Below are 23,300 nucleotides of genomic sequence, written 5' to 3'. Positions count from 1 at the left end.
ACAGAACACGAGCCAATCACGTGCTACTGCGGCACATGCAGCCAATGTTCCTTTATTTTTTATTAATGGAAATATCATTTCAAAGATCCATGAAACAACAATAGCACTTTGCTCAGCACGGGTAAGACCACATTGGAAATCTTGTGCTTACTTTTGGGTTTTGGTCTTTAGATCTGAAACAACATGCATTGCCTTTCAAGAATGGATCAATACATTGTACCCACACTTAACATTTATGTGCCATGCAATAAGAAAGAAATACCATTCTTAGATGTCATGGAATATATATCAAATGAGAACACCTTAGCCTTCAAACCCTATAAAAAACCAACAGGCCGATATTCTTTACTTCATTTTTCCTCAAGCCACCCACTACACTTAAGGAGAAATTTCACCTGCAGTTCAAAAAACGTTGTTTATTGCATACGCTGTCCATGCAACAAGCTATATAGAGGAATTACTACACGACCTTTAAAACTACATATAGGGGAACACAGGTCAAGTATACGCAATAGGGCAGCGTTTCTCAACCACTGTTCCGCGGCACAGTACTGTGCCGCGGGACGCTGGTTGGTGTGCCGGGAGACGCTGGCGACGAGAAGGGCGATTTGCTGCCCTGTCACGTGACTGGCGGCCGCCATTAGGGGCGCTGACCCACCGGAAAGGAAGCCGGCCGGGTCACGACGGGGGCGGGGCGAGCGCAGCTCTCAACAGCCACCACCGCGGCTGTTTGTCTCGCTCTCGCTCCTCTTGCTGGCGGCGCCCGGGAGTTTTTTGGTCGGCGCGGGAGTGAGCGGCCTTTTCGGCAAGGAGTCCTGCAGAAGGTGAGGTGCTCTTCTTGCTAGCCCAGGGGTCGGCAACCCGCGGCTCCGGAGCCGCATGTGGGAGCCTCAAAAGGGAGCCTCACCAAGAAGCCCCAGCCCACACAGACAGGGACCGATCGGAGGTCGGTCCGTCGTTTGTTCCCTTCTGCTGCAGAAACTCCGCCGTCGGGGCTGCGCGCACGGGGAGAAGGCGGCGAGTGGCTCCGCCAAGGACATAATGCAGAACAGACCCGCAAAGGAACCCCTCAACAGTCTTTTGCCATTAAACTCCAAGTTTTACACCATGCACTTTTTGCACCCATGTGTGTAATGATTACGTCTCCCCTCCAAACTAAACTAAATATAGGGCGGCACAGAGTTGGTGTGCCGCGGGATTTGTTTTCATAGAACAAGTGTGCCGTGGCCCAAAAAAGGTTGAGAAACACTGCAATAGGTTAATGGAGGCTCCTCTAACACAACACTTTCTTCAAAAGAAACACAATGACACTGACTTATTGTTTTTTGGAATATAGCAATATGTTCCCAGGAAATACAACCAACAAGATACATCCATGATGGAGTGCGGGAAACCAATTTTTGGAAAAATTGTATTACATTTGCTTTAATTTGTGGTTGATTAGGTAAAATTTGGGAAATCAATAAAAATGATTTGGCAGAAAAAGGAGGAAAAGATCCTCTCTTCCTGGTTTACAATACTGATGCTTTACCTCTCCCTCTGTCTCCGTCCTTACAGATGTCTCTTCCAGAAACCAAACTCCATCCTGGGTCACCAAGGTGGCAGCCTCAGTAGCTTCTACCTGCTTCAAAGAGTCCTCTTGCATCGTCCTTTGAGGCAGAGTTGTGCTCTGTCTGTCCGGATTGCCCTTGGCTTTCTCAGCATCCAGCTCCCATAGGCCTGTGTGGTTGGCTGTCACTTCTGACACCGTGTTGCCACTAGGATTGTGGCTAGCAGTTGTCATAATCTTCAGATCTGCAACGGTCTGATGAAATAAAGAAAATTCAGCTTGTGAGGTGCCAGCAAAAGGTGATTCCTCCCCTCCACAGTATGACCTTTCCCCATTTTTTGAGTTTAGTTCTAATCTGAGCAATTACCCGAGCAAGAGTGGCAGGCAGGGAAGTGGGCGGAGACAAGAGATATTCCTTAGCTTCTGGAACTGGGGTGCTCGGCTCTTCTCCGGCCACTTCGGTGGTGGTGCTCGCTAGATGCTCGCCGGGAACATCAGACTTCCGTGGGCTCTGCTAAAATTATACACACAGATGTGTTATAGGAATTCTAAGGTCATACATACATACATACATACATACATACATACATACATACATACCGTACATACATACATACATAATAAATGTTCATAAATGTTCTTTTCTCCACTGGCTAAAAGCATAGCCACCAACTCCCAGATTGAAAAATAAGAGATCAGCAGTGGCGCGGCACCAGACGTCGCTTCTACGCATGTCCAGACATGCGCAAAAGTGACTTCTGGTGCCGCTCTGCCCAATTTCCGGTGCCCAGACATGGGCAGAGCGGCACCCGACATGGACATGTGCAGAAGGAGCCTCCCTGGCCGGTAGGAGCTGCTTTCTAAATCCGGGGGATTTACGGGTTTTTTTTCAATTCAGGATAACAGCGGGAAACGGGTTTAAATACGGGGGTTTCCCGCGAAAAACGGGAGACTTGACAGCTATGGGCTGAAAGTGTTCCTTTTCAGCCAAACCTACCCAGCCACTTAGAGAGTTCAGGTCATTCTAATCTGTTTTAGTAGCGTAACTTTCGTATGTTTTAAGTAGGATTGTGAAATAAGTAAAATAATAATCACAACCATAATACTTTCATTTTTATAAATATCATATTTATAAATATCATAAGTATAACAAACCGCCTTTACCTGCCAGCAGAAGGACAACAAGGAGGGTCGGAGCTAGCTGAGTTTCCCCAGGCAGGGAGTTACAAAGTCTGGGAGCAGCCACCGAGAAGGCCCTCTCCTTTGTCCCCCGTGAGGGTGGAACATAGTGTTGTCCTTCTGCGATACTCACCACATCACCCGTGGTCTGCTTAGAGCCTTGCTTCTTCTTGGCTGACTTCCCCTTCCCCTTCCTAGAGCCGGCCACTTGCTGGCTCACTAGCTCGACCCCGTCCCGTAGGAGCATGTCAGACAGCTCCTTCAACAGCGCCAGCTGCAAGTTAAGACAAAGAGGCACAACAAGCTAGATGTCATGAAGCAACCAAGAGGACAGATTGGTGTGGGCATCCTGCCGAGACAATACGGTCCAAATTCTGGATCTCCTCTCTTTCTCCCCTTTGCCCCTTACGCTATTGGCAGGCTTTTAGAAAGACACAGTAAGCCCTCAATTTCTGTGGGGGTTACATTCCGAAAGTCAAAATTGTAAATGCCACCTTCAGTTCCATGATGGAAGGAAGGTAAGAGATAAATGTAAGAGAATGTCGTGAGGAGTTTAGTGGATTTACTTAGCTATTTAGAAAATTAGTTATACAGCGGTACCTCGGTTGTCGAATGCTTCGGAAGCCGAATGTTTCAGTTTTCGAATGCCGAAAAGGGAATGCTTCCGTTTTCGAACACGCCTTGCCGACTGCCCATTGCGCCTCGGTTGTTGAACATTTTGAAAGTTGAACAGTCTTCCAGAATGGATTACGTTCGACAACCAAGGTACCACTATAGATGGATAGATAGATAGATAGATAGATAGATAGATAGATAGATAGATAGATAGATAGATAGACAGACAGACAGACAGACAGATAGACAGATAGACAGATAGACAACCGAGGTACCACGATAGATGATAGATAGATAGATAGATAGATAGATAGTAGATGATATAGATATATACCACGGCATCATAAAAATATGTCACAACAATATTAAAACATAAAACCAAGCAATAATTTTATTGACAAGTTAAAAACAAGTTAAAAATTAAAAAAGGGAACTAAATAAAATTGCTCTGGGTACACAGTTCCCCAGGCTTAATTTCTATAACCTTAATTCAAGAATCAGTTTTGTCTCTCTGTAGGTCATTTAGTAGGTTTCAACCTACCTTGATGCCATAAGCTTCAAAGAGTCTTTCCAAATGCTGCACTCGGAACAAATGGCAGCCGTAGTCATAAACAGGATTGTTCATCAGGTGCAATGCAAAGGCAAGAATAGAAAAAACAGTTTTCAGCTGCAAATCAGTGTCCCCATATGCAATGTATATGCATTATAATTCAAGGACACCAGGTGGCGCTGTGGAGTTCCGGTTTTGCCAACCCGATTTCTCATGCAAAGCTTACAACGCGTTTAACTGAAACATTTCTCGGATGTGTCTAGATCCAGACAGAGACTCTTAATTAAGAAAAAGATCTTTATTCAAGTAAAGGGCCAGGATTGGGAGCAGATACAGAATTTTAAGAGTTCAGAATCTGGGAGGATATTGGAACAGGATAGAAGGAAATTGAAATGTAGTACCTGCTTCCTTTATAAAGTTCCGGCTTTTTACACTTATATTCCAGCAACTGAGTTCCTTTGATTCCCCTCAGAGCTATGCATTTAGATGCATATGGGTTTGAGATCTGACTGTGCTTAACCAATATACATTTTCCCATGCAGAACAGATGGGTAAACATATACAGTCAGAGCATAAACCATAGGAGGAGGAGGAATCCAGATGTTGGCTGCTGTCCAGAGACAGCAAACTCGTGGACCTCCAGAGATGCTGTTGGGACTCCAACTCCCACCAGCCCCAGCTCAGAGCTGATGGCACTTGTAGGTTTGGGTTTATTAAATGTGCACATCCCGCTAAGAAAGCCCCAAAGCGATTTTGAAGCAAAGCAGAAAAAAGATAATAATAAAAGTGACATAGACATGATGTAAGAAAACATTCAGAATCCAACAATATCTGGAGGGCTACAGGTTCCTGATCCTTGCTTTAGGGACAGTGTTGGTGTTTTGATCCTAGAACAATAGGCAGGTAGGATCCTAGAAAGCAGCAACTTGATTGGTCTGCAATCATTTTGTGCCCACCCTATTGCCCACCCTATTGGTGTCTCATCATGCCAACCAACATTTGCCTGGGTTTACCTTGATGTCTGTTCCTTTGCCAGGTGGCCCAGGGTCTCCCTTTGAAGAGAAGGGGGAAAAAACCTTGTGAGTAAATGAATCTGTCAGTTCAAATACAAACCCTGAAATGGAACAGTCACGCAGGCAGCTGATCCTTTGTGACCCTGAGATCTTCTGTCAGAGAAGGGCCACGGAAATGATCAAGGGGATACAGAAACTCCCCAGGGAGGGAAGCTTATATACCATGCAGAGTTTGGTAGTTTAGATACGAGTCAAGGATAAAGATATATACAATACAGTGGTTCCTCAGTTTAAGTACACAATTGGTTCCGGAAGTCTGTACTTAACCTGAAGCGTACTTAACCTGAAGCGAACTTTCCCACTGAAAGTAATGGAACGTGGATTAATCCGTTCCAGACGGGTCCACGGAGTACTCAACCTGAAGCGTACTTAACCTGAAGCGAACTTTCCCATTGAAAGCAATGGAACATGGATTAATCCGCTCCAGACGGGTCCGCGGAGTACTCAACCTGAAGCGTACTTAACCTGCGGTATGAGTGTAATTGGTTCCGGAAGTCCGTACTCAACCTGAAGCGTACTTAACCTGAAGCAAACTTTCCCATTGAAAGTAATGGAAAGTGGATTATAATCCGTTGCAATCGGATCCACAGAGTACTTAAACTGAAAGTACTCAAACCGAAGTGTACTTAAACTGAGGTATGTCTGTAATGCATTGTGTTAAGAAAGTGAAGGTTTTCTCTCTGTCTCATAAAACGAGAACCCATCCTTCTGGGGAAGAGCAGAAGTTTGGATGAACCGCCGACCTTCTGATCGGCAAGCCCAAGAGGCTCAGTGGTTTAGACCGCAGCGCCACCTGCGTTTAGGAAGGATATTAATAAACAATATATCCCCTCTCCTGCCACCCTGAACATTCCCACAGGCCTGAGCAATTGCAATTCCCAGGAGCTGCCTCTGAGCTGGTGTGGATTATCATCTACATGCTACGCCCAGCATCTGTGAGAAACATCAGGAAATGTCTGTGGCAATCAGGTCCTCCTTGCTGGTTTCTCATGATACATCTGGTTGGCCACTGTGGCTGTGATGGGTGAAATGGACCTCTGTTCTGCCCTAGCAAGCCTTTTCTTACATCCCTATGTAAAGCAAACGGGCCGAACCCCTAGCACCGCACCACACCAGGTTCCAGAGCCCTTGGTGTGGGTTGTCTCCTGACATCAGAGCTTTCTCAAAATTATTTTCTGTGAATAGGTTACCGGGATGCCTACATGTGAAGTGGTGTGCTAGTGAACCTGGACTTTGTGGGTGCTCCTTGATAAGATTTGGACCAGGCTGCTCTTCCACACCCCAACTAGCACCACCTCCAGGAACATCTGGGTGCTTCGCTTCAACGTCTTCTTTCCAGTTCTGCGGCAACCGCAACACCGTCGGTTGAGGATGCCATGAAGTCTTCACTTGATGGGCTCTCAAGCGAGAAGGACGAAGAGGGATCTCGTGGCTGATGGGCTTCATTTCACAGAAATCTGGTATCTACCTCTACAGATTCCGGTGGAATGAAGGGCATCCAAGCCACGGAATGGCATTCTCTGTGGCAGGTCGTTCCGTCCATGAAGCACTGTGGTCAGCTGGAGATACGTCTTTGGCGCAGGGCCTGCGGTTCCCCACTCTAGGTGGAGAAGGGCAGCTAAGACCATACCCCCATGAGATGCCCAAAGGGTTTCTACACGAGCCAATGAACTCGTCCAAGTCATGCAAGACATCCAGTCATATCACTAATATTTCAGCAGGGAAAGAAGTGGTACCTTCTCTCCTTTGACGGCAGCGCTGCTTTCCAGAGGAAGAACCTACAATTATCAGAGGAACATTGATAAGAACGTGGGGAGGGGAGAAAGCCCCTTTCAGAGATGAGAAGCACCTCTTGTAGTTGCTTGGCCATGTTCTCCAAGCACTTCCTTTCCTTTCCTTTTTAAGTGGGGTGATGTAGATGACTTTCATTCTTTTTACTAAAGGTTTTCATAATACAATAAGATACAGAAAACTAATGTAAATAAAATTAAAAAACAAAACAAAAGCAGCTACAAAAAGTACAAACAGGTACCCTGTTTCTCCGAAAATAAGACGTAGCCATAAAATAAGCCGTAGCAGGATTTTTAAGCATTCAAGGAATATAAGCCATACCCCGAAAATAAGACATAGTGATAGGCACAACAGCAATGCCGGCTGCGGCAGGAGGAGGAGGAGGAAAAAATAAGACATCCCCTGAAAATAAGCCATAGTGTGTGTTTTTTGCGGAAAAATAAATATAAGATGGTGTCTTATTTTCGGAGAAACACGGGTAGAACACAGAGTTCTTAAAAGTAGTTCTTAGCCCTTAGCTCCCACAGAAGGTAGTGGGCGGCTTCCAACAGAGATTAAAAATACATTAAAACATCAGTCATAAAAATTTCCCTAAGCAGGGCTGCCTTCAGATGTCTTCTAAACGTCAAATAGTTGTTTGTCTCTTTGACATCTGATGGGAGGGCGTTCCACAGGGCGGGCGCCACCACCAAGAAGGCCCTCTGCCTGGTCCCTTGTAACCTCACTTCTTGCAGGGAGGGAACCTCCAGAAGGACATCGGAGCTGAACCTCAGTGTCAGGGCTGAGCAATGGGGATGGAGATGCTCCTTCAGGTATACTGGGCTTCCAAGGTCAGCACCAAGACTTTGAATTGTGCTCGGAAACGTACTGGGAGCCAATGCAGGTCTCAGCTCTCACCTGGGATTGTTGATTTCACCTTCCAGTCTCTCACCCCAGAAGACCAACATTTTCCGGCCTCCTGCCCAGGGTTCTGCATCCACTATCTACCACCCCCATGAGTATGCAATCCCTGGGCCTTAATAAAGTCCTCGACTGGAGCAAATCTCCCCAGTTAGCCTGGCTTTTGATCCATGCCACATTTGCCAAGGAATGAGACACCATCTCTTTCTTCCCATCTTGCAATATTTCCCCAGGAGAAGCATTACTCACGGTCTTTCCAGGAGTTCCAGGGGGGCCAGGCTGTCCCTGCAGAAACACAAGATGTACACATGCTGACATGGAAACCACCACCACCACCACCACCCAAGATATCAATGCAGAAGGCTAGCCCACTTGAAAGGTGCCTTGGATGGCTCTCATGCAAGGCTAACAAGGAGAATTTGCAAACCTACGGATTCGCCCTTGTCTCCTTTCTCTCCGTCGGCTCCCTAGGAGGAGGAGGAGAAAAGCAGAATGAAAGAGGAGTCAGAGGAGGAGACGCTGAGGTGAGAATACTTCACCACCTCCTTGAGAGGTGCATTTGAATGCTCACAATCTCCCTTGGTGTGGCAGCAGGCGTCCACAAATCCACAACTCTGCTTGCCTTGCGTGGCTTGAAAAGAGGGTCAGACATATTTATGGAGAATTAAACTACTGGCAGGGACGCGGGTGGCGCTGTGGGTTAAACCACTGAGCCTAGGGCTTGCCGATCAGAAGGTCGGCGGTTCAAATCCCCGCGACGGGGTGAGCTCCCGTTGCTCGGTCCCCGCTCCTGCCAACCTAGCAGTTCGAAAGCACGTCAAAGTGCAAGTAGATAAATAGGTACCGCTACAGCGGGAAGGTAAACGGCATTTCCGTGTGCTGCTCTGGTTTGCCAGAAGCGGGTTTGTCATGCTGGCCACATGACCTGGAAGCTGTAAGCCAGCTCCCTCGGCCAATAATGCGAGATGAGCGCTGCAACCCCAGAGTCGGTCACAACTGGACCTAATGGTCAGGGGTCCCTTTACCTTTACCTTTAAACTACTGGCAGCTACTTAGTCATAATGGTTATGCTTTGTCTCCACAGTCAAAGGTACCAGTTGAATACCAGTTTCTGAGAATCCCCGGAGGGTAGAGCGCTCTGGCAATCATGTTCTTCTTGTGGGCTTCTCACTGGCATCTGGGAACGGGATCCTGGACAAGAGGGGCCACGGGCCTGATCCAGCAGAGCTGATCTTACATTTTTAATTCTCAACATTTCATTGTAATTGTCAACAGACTCTCTCTCCATTCAATGTTCTCTGTAACTGGGGCAACATAGTGCAATATATTCTGAATATATTCAATGTTCTCTGTACTTGGGGCAACATAGTGCAATATATTCTGGACCCAAGTTCCAGCATTGCCACTTCACAGAGCTACACCTTAATGCAAGCATGGGCCTGGAGTCAGCTTCGCCTGCAGAACAGCAGCCTGAAGGGGGAGAAAGCGGAGTAACCCCACCGGCAGCTGATCAGCCTTCAAGGACACAGAGGAGGAGCCACGGATGGGAACCAGCTGGCTGCAACCTTCTGAAGCAGAGTTTCCAGCAGCAGTCAGACTCTGGAAACAATGCTTGTAGTTCCTGGCCCTACCTTGCTGCTTCCTGATCCTCTTGGCCCCATGATAATCAGATTCCCTGACCCCTGGACCTTCTGACCCACATGGATTGCTGTTTGCCCAACCCTAGGACTGGACCTGACTTTGGATGCTGAGTTTAGCTCTAGGCAAGTACACCTCAGAGGCTCCCCTGGTTGGCTGTCCTCCCACCCCACTGAACTCTGCACACTGTTGCTCAGCAACAAGACTACGGCAAGAAGCCTATTCAGCCCAAGGGTCACATGCCTGGGTGGGGCCAGAGGCAAAAGGGGGCGGAGAAATGGATGCCACTCTTAGCTTTGCACAGAAAGCCATGCCAGAGATTTACACACACACACACACACACACACACACACACACACACACACACACCTCCCTCCTCCATACAGGAAAACAAGGGACATGACCCCAGTTTTAAGGGCACGTTCTAGGCGGGCAAAAGCACTTGAGGAAAGTGTGAGCACATGCAGGGCCTTGGGGGAATCCTAAAAGTCAGATAGAGGGTGCTGGGCCGGGCACATGTGCCCCCACAAGGCAGAGGTTCCTCACTCTTGCATTATGCGATTTGCATATCTTTCTTATTCGAGGCAGGCTGTAGTGCTGAAAATATTAATATTTTGGCAACTTGCTCACAAAAGTGCCAGAAGTATTCCGACCCCCACTGCACAATCCTCTTGGTATCCAACTTACATCCTTGCCTGTTTCTCCTGCCTCTCCTTTCATCCCTCGCTCTCCGGGACGTCCTGGCAGACCCAAAGGACCCTGCAGAAAAATTGAGGGGACATGAGCGACTTGGGCTTGATTCTCACCGAGTTTGCTCCGCCTGTGGGGCTGAGCTGTGGACAAGGGTCTGACACGACCGAATGCTCTTGGGCAGACAAATCCCCACACATCGAAATACTATCGAAACACATCGAAACACATCGAAATACTATCACCAAGCTCGAAACCATGGAGGGACCTGGTTTGAACAGAGATATCGGATTCTTATCTCATTATACATGATAAGCGATCTTCAGCCATCTCAACCCTTGCTTTTTCATGCAAAACCATTTGCAGTCGTTTTCGGTCATCAACAGCTATCAGTCAGTCAATCACCCACTTCCACCACCCTTCTGAGTGATCCCCCCTTCTGAGTGATCCCACCCTTCTGAGTGATCCCCCCTCCCCTCCCCCTCCCCACCCCTCCCCACCCCTTCTCTACATAAGTGCCTGGGGACTTCTATTTCACTGTATCTGAAGAAGTGTACATGCACACGAAAGCTCATACCAAAATAAAAACTTAGTTGGTCTTTAAGATGCTACTGAAGGAATTTTTTTTATTTTACATCGAAATACTACCTGTAGGTAAACGAAAACCTAGTGTGTCAGGGAAAGAGGATTTGCTGGGTAGCTGTGGAGAGTTTAAGGTCTCAGCAGCATGCATGTCCGGAGAGATTCCTTACCCGAATTCCTCTCTCTCCAGTCTCACCAGGAGTGCCTGTTTCCCCCTAGAAGGACAGAAGAACCGATGCTTAATAGGGAAGCCCTATTAAGACTTCTTGCACGGACGGTATGACTGTGCATTACCATGTCCTGAAAAGCCCCAGAAAACTGAGCAAAAATGTTGATGCAACTACAGTACCTTGGTTCTCAAACGCCTTGGTACTCAAACAGCTTAGAACCCAAACACTGCAAACTTGGAAGTAAGTGTTCTGGTTTACGAACTTTTTTCGGAAGTCAAACGTGCTCCGTTTTGGGGGCCATGCTTCCAATTTGAGTGCCACACTTCCATTTTGAGTGTTATGCTGAGGTCTATCTGTTTTTGCTATTTATTTTGCGTTTTTGTTTTTGTGACTGTGTGGAACCCAGTTCAGCCCCTGATGGATTGATTGTGTGACTGCAGTACATTGTTTATTGCTTTCATTTTATGGATCAATTGTCTCGTTAGATATCAAAATTCATGTTAAATTGCTGTTTGAGGCGTTGTTTTTAAAAGCCTGGAACAGATTAATCCATTTTACATTACTTTCTATGTGAAAGCACGCCTTGGGTTTTCGTACACTTTTGGTTTTGGAACGGACTTCTGGAACGGATTAAGTTTGAGAACCAAGGTACCACTGTATGTATGTTAGCTGAAGTACTCGGTGGGTTTGTATTGGAAGGGATTAGAAGGAAGGCTAGATTTCTCAAGATGTTACCTGGACCCCAGGCCAGGGACCTCTTCCCTGACTCCCTAGAATGAATTCAAAGCAACCGTTTTCGTAGAGTTTCACAGTTAGTGTTAACCAATTGAAATGTTCATCCCTGCGTTCCTTTGTCACTTAATATGCTGCGGTTACAACATGCAATTCCAGATTTTCATACCCATTTACCCTGAGCAAAAAGTCATTGAGATACAGTACTACATTTGCAAGTAATTGACCTCACTATCAGGAGCAGGGAGGGGAAGCTGAGAGACTACCATTCCCAGCAGCCCAGGGCCCAATGGTCAAGAATGATAGGAGTTGTAATCCAGCGATTTATGGAGGGCACTGTGCTGGTTAGCGCTGAGCTAAATATTCACATACTTCCTCCCCTAGTCATGGGTTCAGAAATTGCAAAATTCAGCTCCCCGGACTTGTAGTTTTAGTTTCTACTTACATCTTTACCTCTTAGGCCGGGCTCGCCGGGTCTTCCGGACGGTCCTTGCTCACCTTTCTCACCCTTTGGGCCAGTTTCCCCCTGAAGAAAACAATAGCCAAAATGTTGGTCTATTTTGCCCTTCTCTCTCCCTCCTCACCCCCGGCAACAGCAACCTTATTCTGACTTGCAGAATGTGTGTGTCAGTTATTATCAGGAGCACAGCGGACAAGGAAGAGAAGCTTAACCTTTTCCTTCCTCTTTACGGTCCTGAAAAAACCCCACCTCCTAAGCTTCCCTTAGACTGGGGGGGGGGGAGGTATCTTCCACTGGCACCAATGGGAGCTTTTTCCAGGTCTACTGGTGATTTTTCTCTCCCCTGCCCATACATTGGGGTCTGGATGAAAACCAGGCTGCCTCACACCTCCTTAAGGATGGGGAATAAATCCATCCAGTTCAAATTTTAAAATGAACCATGCTTGCCATCCATTTAAACCACACACATTGCACTTAAAGGTACCTGCTACATAACTACCACTGCAGTTTGTAGCTTAGTCCATGTGCTATGAAGATTAAAAGAAATACATGCTATGTTTCAGGCTTGTTGTCGGAGTTGGTGAAATACTGCGTGTGAAATTCTCTGAATAACCAGGCTAAAAAGTACAGTGGTCCCTCGACTTACGAATTACTTGACATCCGTAGGTTTCGACGTACAAACGGGACAAATGGCCTCACGCTTACGAATTTTTCTACATCTGAACGGAAACCCTTGGCGGTTTTAAATGCGGTTTCCTCGACTTACGAATTTCCCCAAATAATTTTTTCCTATGGGAATCCGTGTTTTGACTTGCGAGCTTTTTGACCTCCGAATGTGCATTCGGAACGGATTAAGTTCGTAAGTGGAGGGACCACTGTATTGTTAAAAGTATTCTGCGCCTTGCGCTGGTCAGTTGCATCCTCACCTTTTGCCCCGGCTTCCCGGACAAGCCAACGTTTCCCTGTTAAATTTATTGAAAAGGTTAGTGAGGCAGTCGTGAATATACCACATGCAATGGCAAAACATGAATGCAGGAAAGACACTAACAACAACAACAACAACAATTTATTATTTCTACCCCGCCCATCTGGGTATTCAAAATGAATGAATGCCTGAAATGATCAAGACCATGGGTAGGCAAACTAAGGCCAAATCGCCTTCTCAATCCGGCCCATGGACGGTCCGGTAATCAGCGTGTTTTTACATGAGTAAAATGTGTGCTTTTATTTAAAATGCATCTCTGGGTTATCCCCCCCCCCCAAGAAAAATATAGTCCGCCCCCCCCCACAAGGTCTGAGGGACAGTGGACCGGCCCCCTGCTGAAAAAGTTTGCTGACCCCCTGATCAAGATCCTAATAGGCTTGGCCCATCCATTAGGCAGGCGGAGGCAACTGCCTCAGGTGGCGAAAATGAAGGTGTGCCACCATGGCCATCCCTGATGTCCCTGGAGAAACAAGAAGTAGCTGTGGTGGTTCTTGCTAGAGCCCTTCAAAATTCTCGTGAGATCTTGTGGAACTCTCGCGAGATCTCGCCAGAAGGTGGAAGCCACCGCCACGGTAAGCAGGGCTTTTCCGAGGTGGGCACTGTCCCGTTTCCACCCCTGGGTGCCAAGGGAATACGGCTAGAATGTTGTCCCTCTAAATATCTAGCCTGTCAAACTCCCAGGACTTGCAAAGACCGCAGTGAAGTCAGTACTGAGCTCCATGGGACATTGGTTTGACCTCTAACTTAAGGGTATTTCAGTGGCAGAGCATCTGATTTGCATGCATCTCCCTGTCTCGAACTCTACACAGCTGCTGCCTGTCAGAGCTGGACCAACCAACGTTCTGACTTTATATATCAGCCGGCTTCCTATGCTGTTTTTCAAATGCGGATTCATTTCAAAACAAAGCAATCCAGAAAGCAACATTGTTTACATAAACATTATCGCATTAAAAATCCTCATAAATCAGTTAAAATATGTATATGCACAAGGCAAGGTTTGCTCTATGTGCAAGCTAGCACAGGGAAAAGCTAGCATAGGAAAACCCACAGACTTTGCTTTCAAATTATGTCTGGAAGGGCAGGCAGGAGAGGAACACTCCAGAAAGCCCGATTCCTTTCATTCCAGTTCTGCCCCCACTTTCCTGTCTCTCCTCCTGTTATGTACTGAGCTGAATCATAGAACAATAGGATCCAGAATCAGCAGTCTGATTGGTCCGCAGGAGCCACCCAATCCAACTCCAGGTGGAAGTGAATCCGCAACCTGATTGGCCTGCAGGAGCAGCCAATCAGGCGGCTGGCAGAAGTGAATCCGCAACCTGATTGACCTGCAGGAGCAGCCAATCAGGCTGCTGGCAGAAGTCTATCCACAAACTGATTGGCCCACAGGTGTAGCCCTGAAGTAGCCAATCACGCAAAGACCATTGTGTAAATAATGTATATAAGCAGATGGTTTTGGGGGAAAGGGCTATTCTTCTCATTGATGACTATGAGCTGAATGGAGTCGAGAGTGAATTTCACCTCGTTTAATGGACACTCGTTGCCCCATTTCCCAACTCACCCTTTCTCCTGGCTCGCCCTTCAGCCCCAGCTGTCCTGGAATGCCAAATCCTGGGCTCCCCTGCAGAGATCAAGGCAAAATTCAGCCCACTTTTCACCGTATCCTGAAATACTCTTGCAGAGTAGCAAGTCCAGAGCTGGCTTGTTTTTCTGTTTTCTAAAATTCAATGGGGGCAACCCATTTGAAAGAAGGGAGCTCAGAGCATGATTTGGGGACCAAACCAGATGTGGTCAGGTGCAAAAGAGGATGGGGTTCTGCAGCTTTAACTTCTGCACGTGGACACCCAAGATGATGGTGGACCTTTGAGTCTCAAAGTGCTGGCGTTGACTTTCAAAGCATTAAATGCCTCGGGACCAAGTGATTTGAAGGACAGCCTGCAATCATATAAACCAGCCTAGGCTTTAAGATCAGCCTCTGAGGCCCTCCTCCCACACCCACCATCAAGTTCCATCGTGCTGGTGAGCAATCAAAACAGGGCTTTTTTAGTGGTGGCCTCCAGATCTGTGAAATTACTTCCTAAAAAGAAGCACATATAGACCTTTGAAAAGCAAACCTCAGGACCATTTTAGTTTCAATTGGCGTTTTGAGAAAAGCGCTGGGAGTGGTGCATCTATACATAAAATCTCCTGGAGAACTCGTGTTGTGAGACAAGTGACAATTGCAGGAAAACAAAAGGCTAGAACTTTAAATAAATAATATATACACTGACCTTCTCTCCCTTTTCTCCTTGGTCCCCTGGGTCTCCTTTTGGACCTGGGGGGCCAACTGGCCCCAAATCCCCCTGTATAAAGTGACGAGAGAGAGAGAGAGAGAGGGAATTGCAGTGCTTTCAAACTGTGTGCTGGGGAGTTCTAGAAAGTTTACTGGGCAGTGATGGCCAATGAGCTCTCCTAAAAAGCAGTTGGCCCATTGTTTTGTTCTCTTTCATAGAATCATAGAGTTGGAAGAGACCACAAGGGCCATCCAGTCCAACCCCCTGCCAAGCAGGAAACACCATCAAAGCATTCTTGACATATGCCTGTCAAGCCTCTGCTTAAAGACCTCCAAAGAAGGAGACTCCACCACACTCCTTGGCAGCAAATTCCACTGCCGAACAGCTCTTACTGTCAGGAAGTTCTTCCTAATGTTTAAGTGAAATCTTTTTTCTTGTAGCTTGAATCCATTGCTCTGTGTCCGCTTCTCTGGAGCAGCAGAAAACAACCTTTCTCCCTCCTCTATATGACATCCTTTTATATATTTGAACATGGCTATCATATCACCCCTTAACCTTCTCTTCTCCAGGCTAAACATACCCAGCTCCCTAAGCCGTTCCTCATAAGGCATCGTTTCCAGGCCTTTGACCATTTTGGTTGCCCTCCTCTGGACACATTCCAGCTTGTCAGTATCCTTCTTGAACTGTGGTGCCCAGAACTGGACACAGTACTCCAGGTGAGGTCTGACCAGAGCGGAATACAGTGGTACTATTACTTCCCTTGATCTAGATGCTATACTCCTATTGATGCAGCCCAGAATTGCATTGGCTTTTTTAGCTGCTGCATCACACTGCTGACTCATGTCAAGTTTGTGGTCTACCAAGACTCCTAGGTCCTTTTCACATGTACTGCTCTCAAGCCAGGTGTCTCCCATCCTGTATTTGTGCCTTTCATTTTTTTGCCCAAGTGTAGTACTTTACATTTCTCCTTGTTAAAATTCATCTTTCCTCACAATTGCACAACAGCACAGGAGTGCTGGATGTATTCTAGAGTACACACCCAGTGCCGGATTTAAGTATAAGCTAAACAAGCTATAGCTTAGGGCCCCAATTTTTTTAAAGGAAAAATAAAAACTGAATGTACATTCCAAAATATGAGATAAAAAACAAATAAAATAAAACCTACATACAGCAACAGTGTTTTGTGTTGTGTAGGCTCCTATGATGTAAGGAATGGGCCCCGCCTGCTAGCCTGCTCCCTAAAATCTCAATAAAATATCAATTACTTTGATATAATACATATTTTGTGCAAATGGCTTTAGATACCTATTAGGTCCATAAAATACCATATAGCATATATTCAACACAGAAAACAGTGACCATTTGTTGTTGACAAAAGACAGCTGGACATATAAAGGGCCCCATTACCTTCAGTAGCTTAGGGCCTCATCAAACCTAAATCCGGCCCTGTCCACACCCATCAACAGTAAGGCATTACAGAGGCGGCCAGGTATATTCATGTACACCTGAGTGTGCGAACGGGGGAGTGAGCGGGATGCTCTAGCTGAGATTCCTGCATGGTAGGGGGTTGGACTAGATGACCCCTGGGGGTACCTTCCAACTCCACAATTCTATGATTCTATGCTTTTCTGGCCTCTGTTAGGCACGTTCAGCATAGCATCAGCCTCCATGCAATTGGGAGAAAACTCCCCCCCCCAAAAAATAGGAAAGCTGAGAGAGGTACATGCCCCCAACATCGACACGCAAGGGAAACCACAGTTCTTTGGCAGGTGCAATGACGTTGCTCAGCATCCACTGGCAGTTAAAGATTTGAAAGCAGGCCCGGCTCTAGGTAGAGTCCCGGTGGCGCGGGGCTGGTAGGCAGGGTGCTGCGCGGCAAAGCCGCACGGAAGCCATGCTGCGCCCTGCGAGGGTGGGGGCACCGGAGCGATCTCCGCCCCTCAGCGCCAGGGTGCGCGACCTGCTCGAGACTGCCCTGTTTGAAAGCCACCCATCTGGATGTGATTCTTCTCTCTGAATGGTGCGTTATCAGCCTTAGGTGTGAGGAGGACAGCCAAGAAGATCTGATCTGAAAAGGCTCTTTTAATGGCACCGAAGGCAAACACCCACCAATGCTCTTAAATCCACAGCTTTCCTGCAAAACCTTGCTGGGGGAAAAAATGTTCCCCCTCCCAAAAGATTGACAGGCGCCTCCACATATGCTGCCTGCCCCACTTACCCTGGTACCTTTCTTGCCTGAAGGTCCCACCACCTGCGGAGTAAGAGACCACAGGTGAGTCTCTCCACCCGATCCTAGCCTCGCTTGCCTGGGAGCAGCGACTTCTGTCATATGTCCAGGAAACCACTGTCCAGCGACCACTGCTCGTCCAGGAAAAGGCCAGGAATATCATGACCCCCCACCCCAATGGCATGTTGGATTTTTGGAATAGTCAAGTTACTTTAGAGCCGGTCTAATGTAAATACTGTCTAAGAGAAACAGGTGCAGGTGATTTCTGTTAATTGCCCACAGGTGTGGGCTCTGCCACAAAGCCTTCTGCATCTCTTAGTTAGATTCTTTCAGTTTGATTCATCTCTAAGTAGATCACTCTCTCAGTTGTTCTTAGTTTAAGAGATTCCTTAGTTGAATCTTAGTATGATTGCTTAGTTATAATGCTAGAATGCTGTTAATTCTTGGGTAGTTTAATGGGAGTTATGTGGGAGTTTGTGGGAATGTGGGAGAAAGCATTTATCTTTAGTTTAAAGTCTCTTTAGATTCAGTTTGTTTTTCAGTTAAAGAAACCCAACCGTTTGTATTTTCATCTGCATACTTTTACAAGTGTGCAGCTAGTAAGGGGTTTCATATAAGGGAGATAATACCGTACGCTCTTGGTGGTGTTTTCTTAGCCAGGTCAACTTCTGACTGCGTATACTCTGCGTGAAGCATACTTTAAAGGGCCGCTGTAAAACTGGGATATATGATTTAGGTTAAGTAAGTTTCAATACCCAGTTTTCTCCAATATTATTCTTATCATATATATTATTCTCCAATATGGCAGGCATGGAAAATATCACGCTCCTAATGGCATGTATGAAGAAGGGCCACGGCAAAGTAGCAGACAATCTGCTTTGCATGCAGAAGGGCCTGGGTTCAATCCCCAGGATATCCAGCTAAGGCTGGGAACATCCCCTGCCTAAAATCATAGAGAGCCTCTGCCAGTCAGTCTTCTTCTTCTTCTTCTTCTTCTTCTTCTTCTTCTTCTTCTTCTTCTTCTTCTTCTTCTTCTTCTTCTTCTTCTTCTTCTTCTTCTTCTATCCATCATAGCCAAGTAAGATTGTCTTCCATGAACACGGTCTTGATAGTGAGTTTGTAAGTGACTGTGGAGGCCAATTCTTGACCCACACGTCCTTCCACAGTGGGGACATTGGTTTCCAGACAGGAGGTGATCATGGTGAGGGTTTGCCAAGCGTGCCTTCCTCTTAGCACGTTTCTCCCTTTCGTCCTGAGTTCGAGTGTCTTCAAAGCCCATGACACCTTTGGTAAAGGCTGTTCTCCAATTGGAGCGCTAGCAGGCCATTGTTTCCCAATTGTTGGTGTTTATACTACATTTCTTTAAAAGCAGAGACATCACCTTGCCAACAAAGGTCTGTATAGTTCAGGGGTCCCCGAACTAAGGCCCGGGGGCCGGATGCGGCCCAATCACCTTCTAAATCCGGCCCGCAGACGGTCCGGGAATCAGCATGTTTTTACATGAGTAGAATGTGTCCTTTTATTTAAAATGCATCTCTGGGTTATTTGTAGGGCATAGGAATTTGTTCATTTTTTTTTTCAAAATATAGTCCAGCCTCTCACAAGGTCTGAGGTACAGTGGACCACCCCCCTGCTGAAAAAGTTTGCTGACCCCTGGTATAGTTAAAGCTATGGTTTCCCCAGTAGTGATGTATGGAAGTGAGAGCTGGACCATAAAGAAGGCTGATTGCCGAAGAACTGATGCTTTTGAATTATGGTGCTGGAGGAGACTCTTGAGAGTCCCATGGACTGCAAGAAGATCAAACCTATCCATTCTGAAGGAAATCAGCCCTGAGTGCTCACTGGAAGGACAGATTTGTGAAGCTGAGGCTCCAATACTTTGGCCACCTCATGAGAAGAGAAGACTCCCTGGAAAAGACCCTGATGTTGGGAAAGATGGAGGGCACAAGGAGAAGGGGACGACAGAGGATGAGATGGTTGGACAGTGTTCTCGAAGCTACGAACATGAGTCTGACCAAACTGCGGGAGGCAGTGCAAGACAGGAGTGCCTGGTGTGGTCTGGTCCATGGGGTCACGAAGAGTCAGACACGACTAAACGACTAAACAACAACAACAACAAAATACTACATTTCTTAAGCTTTGCCTTGAGAGAGTCTTTCAACCTCTTTTGTTGGCAACCAGCATCACGCTATCCATTTTTAAGTATAGAGTAGTTGCTATGGAAGATGATAATCAGGCATCCAAACAACATGACCACTCCAACGAAGTTGATGTTGAAGAATCATTGCTTCGACACGGGTGATCTTTGCTTCTTCCAGTACACTGGCATTGGTTCGCCTGCCTTCCCAAGTGATGTGTAAAACTTTTGGGAGACACAGTTGATGGAATCTTTCAAGGAGTTGGAGATGGCGTTTGTAAGTGGTCCAGTCAGTGTAGACAATATGGAGCTGGAGAGACCCTGGATTTGACCTAATACGACACAGCTTCTGATGATATTGTTGCGTGCCACTCAAACTGAACTGTTATGATTTGGGCTGGAGAAACCTTCCCCATCACCACAAAAAAACAACAACAACACTTACACCCATAGCTGGAGCCCCAGGAAATCCTTGGATGCCCTGTTAAGGAAGCGGGAAAGTCAGGGTTAGCAGGAAAGAGTGTGTTAAGGGTGCAATTCTAGGCCACGTGTATTGGGGTGAAAGCCCGACTGAACTGAGGTGGGTGCCCTCTAAGGGAGAACACTACCTTCTGCCATTTCAGCGTTGGGAATAACTTTTGACTCCACAGGCCAGGATTGTTTTCAAGGGCCAAATTTGACAGGTCATAACGGCCCACCTGCCAATCACATGGCATCATTATGATGGCCCATGATTGACAGGGGGGTTGTCCTACCCACTTTCTCAAGCTCTCTTGCACATGGTTCCAAAGCACCTGAAAAACCAGTTGGCGAGTGGGCGCTTGGGAACTATAGCACAAGGGGTGCTGCCAAACCTGTGCTTAGTGCGGTAGCAAGCAAAGAGGTTCTTTGTCTCCGCCTGCTTAGCGTCGGGGAGGAGAAAGAAGCCTGGGAAATTGCAGGCTTTAGTTGAGCTGTGGATACCTGTTCCCTGCTGGGGACAGGTGTGTGCAACCAAACTGAGCAGAATGTAACCCCTGCTTGTCAGGTGTCAAGCGGAGGTTAAGTCCTGCTGCAGCCAAGGCAGAATTGAACCCCACCTTCCCACCCAGCAGAGATGGGGGAAATAGCTTCATGGGCCAAATTGGGCCCCCTAGCAAGCCAGGATTGGCCTGCAGTCTGAAGGTTCCCCAACCCGTGTGCCCACAGCCAGAAATGCTATGGCTTATGTCCACAATGAACACTCCAGGTGAGCATCAAACCTCAGTTCTGGCACCTCAATGCCTCTGCACCCCCATTTGCCCTCGCCACTGTGATCCAATGGTGTCTCCATGCTGTTTTCACTTACTTGGTCTCCTTTGGGCCCAACAGGACCTGGAAGACCCTAAAAAAACAAATAAGAGAAATTGAAAGTGTGTGTGTGTGTTTTGATAGAATTGTTTTATTGTGTAATTTAAGTATGTGTGTCTGTATATTTTTTCCACTTGTAAACTTTGCTGTTGTTGGAGGAGAGGGTTGCCCCAGAGTGGGGTGGGCCAAAGAGTTAAGAGTCAGGATGAAATGGGTGCATTGAATGTTCTGCTTGTATAGTGGTAGCTCGACTTACGAATGCTTTGACTTCTGACAACCCTGGAAGTCTTTTCGCCGTGTGCGCGTTCAGTCCGCACATGCGCAGAAGCGCAAAATCGTGCTTCGCACATGCGCAGAACGGGTGCTTCGACATCCGAAGACCTCGACTTACGAAGAGCGCCGCGGAACGGATCGTCTTCATAAGTCGAGGTACCACTGTATACTTTAAGAGCTGGTGGCTTGTCCTTGTCTTGAAAAAAGGATGGTTCTTAATTTAGATCATATTACCTGAACTCTCCTGACAAAAGAGTCATAGAAAACTCAGAAATGGGTTGGGGAAGATCATAAAAATATCAGGCAATTGGCAGCTTCAAATGAAGAGAGGCTTACCGCAATTCCTTGAAGACCCTTCACCCCTGCCTCTCCACGCTCTCCCTGCAAAGAAGAAGACCGCAGATTCTCATTCTGTGCTACAAAAACACATACCGTACCTTTCCGTTTATAAGATGCCCCCATGTATAAGACGCCCCCTATTTTGGTGGTCTCAAATTTAAGAAAATGGGGGGGGGAGAGAAATGGCACAGAGTTGTTGAGCTTTTGGGGGGGGAGGGATTACCCGGGATTGTTGAGCTTGTTTTAGAGGGGATTGCCAAAAATCGCTAACCTGCACGCATCTCCCGCCTCCCGTCTCTCCCAGCACCGGCAGAAGCTGCCAATCACCCGCCCAACTGCTGGAGCGTCAGCCAAACAAAACCACCCATTGACGCAGCAACCAATAACACGCACAATAGCTGCTGACAGCAACCAATCAAATGTCCACCCTATGCACTACCCATGTATAAGACGACACCCACTTTTTAGCATGATTTTTAAAGAAAAAAACATAGGCTTATACACGGAAAAGTATGGTAAGCATCCAGCCCACGATGGATGCTTGTAGTCTGCATTCATCTAACACAGGCATCCCCAAACTGCGGCCCTCCAGATGTTTTGGCCTACAACTCCCATGATCCCTAGCTAGCAGGACCAGTGGTTGGGGAAGATGGGAATTGTAGTCCAAAACATCTGGAGGGCCGAAGTCTGGGGATGCCTGATCTAACAGAGAGAGGGGGTCCGAGGGGCTTCCGATGTTGTTGGACTCCAACTCCCATCATTCCTCATCATTGGTCATGCTAGCTTGCTGAGCATGATGGGAGTCACAGTCCAACGAGATCTGGAAGACCACAATTTCTGGACCCCTAAGCTAAGAAGCCATCCTCTGCCTATGGCTGGCAGTGCGATGCAGTTGCAGGGTGCGTTGGTGGAGGGTGGTGATGGTGAGAGTGGCATTTCAAGGGTCACCCAAAGCACACACATCCCAACCCACTCAGCTAATTGCACACCTGCAGTGCCAGGTGTGGGGCAGTCTGATGATGTTCGGATGCCTGATGATCGTCTTCCAAAGCAACTAGTCTATTCTGAACTTAAAAATGGAAAGTGTAATGCTGGTGGTCAACAAAAGAGGTTTAAAGACTGTCTCAAGGCAAATCTTTAAAAAAATGTAGTATAAACACTGACAACTGGGAAACACTGGCCTGCGAGCGCTCCAGTTGGAGAACAGCCTTTACCAAAGGTGTCATGGGCTTTGAAGACACTCAAACTCAGGACGCAAGGGAGAAACATGCTAAGAGGAAGGCACGCTTGGCAAATCCACACCATGATCAACTCCCTCCTGGAAACCAATGTCCCCACTATGAAAGGATGTGTGGGTCCAGAATTGGCCTCCACAGACACTTACGGACTCACTATTAAGACCGTGTTCATGGAAGGCAATCTTACTCAGCTACAAGGGATCGCCAAAGGAGAAGAAATAAGGTGGTCTGTGATAAGCAATGAGCAGCTATAGGGTCGCAACTAATATATAACCGAGCAGGATGGAGATCCTCCATCTAAGATTGGAAGGTGCTAAAGTTTGGGGGCCCCCCTCCGCCTCTCACTCTCTGTTCTACAGTACTGTTGTGGTTGTGCTACCCTAGAACCAGCTCTGGCTGAAAGCAATAGACACTTCACCTTTTCTCCTTTGACGCCATCTTGGCCTTTTTTGCCCTAGGTTGAAAAAGAAGATAGCACAAAACACCGTTGTCCATAGCAAAGTCCATTGGCACAATGAGGTTAACTTGCAAGCATCTCACTACACACTTTGCAGGAAAAGGGACTGTGGGATT

General features: G+C 47.0%; 1 protein-coding gene across 1 annotated transcript in view; it reads right to left on the bottom strand.

Annotated features, from left to right (window-relative positions):
• The window catches only part of LOC118091532 (uncharacterized), a 183,929-nt gene that overhangs the window by 74,555 nt on the left and 86,074 nt on the right, over positions 1-23,300 (bottom strand). The window contains exons 36-54 of the mRNA XM_088651913.1: positions 23,146-23,181; positions 21,487-21,531; positions 20,876-20,911; positions 19,994-20,029; positions 17,403-17,435; positions 15,182-15,253; positions 14,473-14,532; positions 12,856-12,891; positions 11,915-11,995; positions 10,738-10,782; positions 9,983-10,054; positions 8,089-8,124; positions 7,907-7,942; positions 6,703-6,744; positions 4,907-4,945; positions 3,885-3,920; positions 2,862-3,002; positions 1,917-2,063; positions 1,532-1,804 (exon numbers count right to left, since the gene is read on the bottom strand). Of these exons, the coding sequence (XP_088508039.1) occupies positions 1,532-1,804; positions 1,917-2,063; positions 2,862-3,002; positions 3,885-3,920; positions 4,907-4,945; positions 6,703-6,744; positions 7,907-7,942; positions 8,089-8,124; positions 9,983-10,054; positions 10,738-10,782; positions 11,915-11,995; positions 12,856-12,891; positions 14,473-14,532; positions 15,182-15,253; positions 17,403-17,435; positions 19,994-20,029; positions 20,876-20,911; positions 21,487-21,531; positions 23,146-23,181 (1,302 nt within the window). The remainder of the gene's footprint in view (positions 1-1,531; positions 1,805-1,916; positions 2,064-2,861; positions 3,003-3,884; positions 3,921-4,906; positions 4,946-6,702; positions 6,745-7,906; positions 7,943-8,088; positions 8,125-9,982; positions 10,055-10,737; positions 10,783-11,914; positions 11,996-12,855; positions 12,892-14,472; positions 14,533-15,181; positions 15,254-17,402; positions 17,436-19,993; positions 20,030-20,875; positions 20,912-21,486; positions 21,532-23,145; positions 23,182-23,300) is intronic.

The sequence above is a fragment of the Zootoca vivipara genome, chromosome 9, assembly GCF_965207765.1.
Source record: "Zootoca vivipara chromosome 9, rZooViv2.hap1.1, whole genome shotgun sequence".
Taxonomy (NCBI): Eukaryota; Metazoa; Chordata; class Lepidosauria; order Squamata; family Lacertidae; genus Zootoca; species Zootoca vivipara.
Note: the sequence above shows the minus strand (reverse complement) of the source record. Positions and strands in the feature narration are given on the sequence as shown.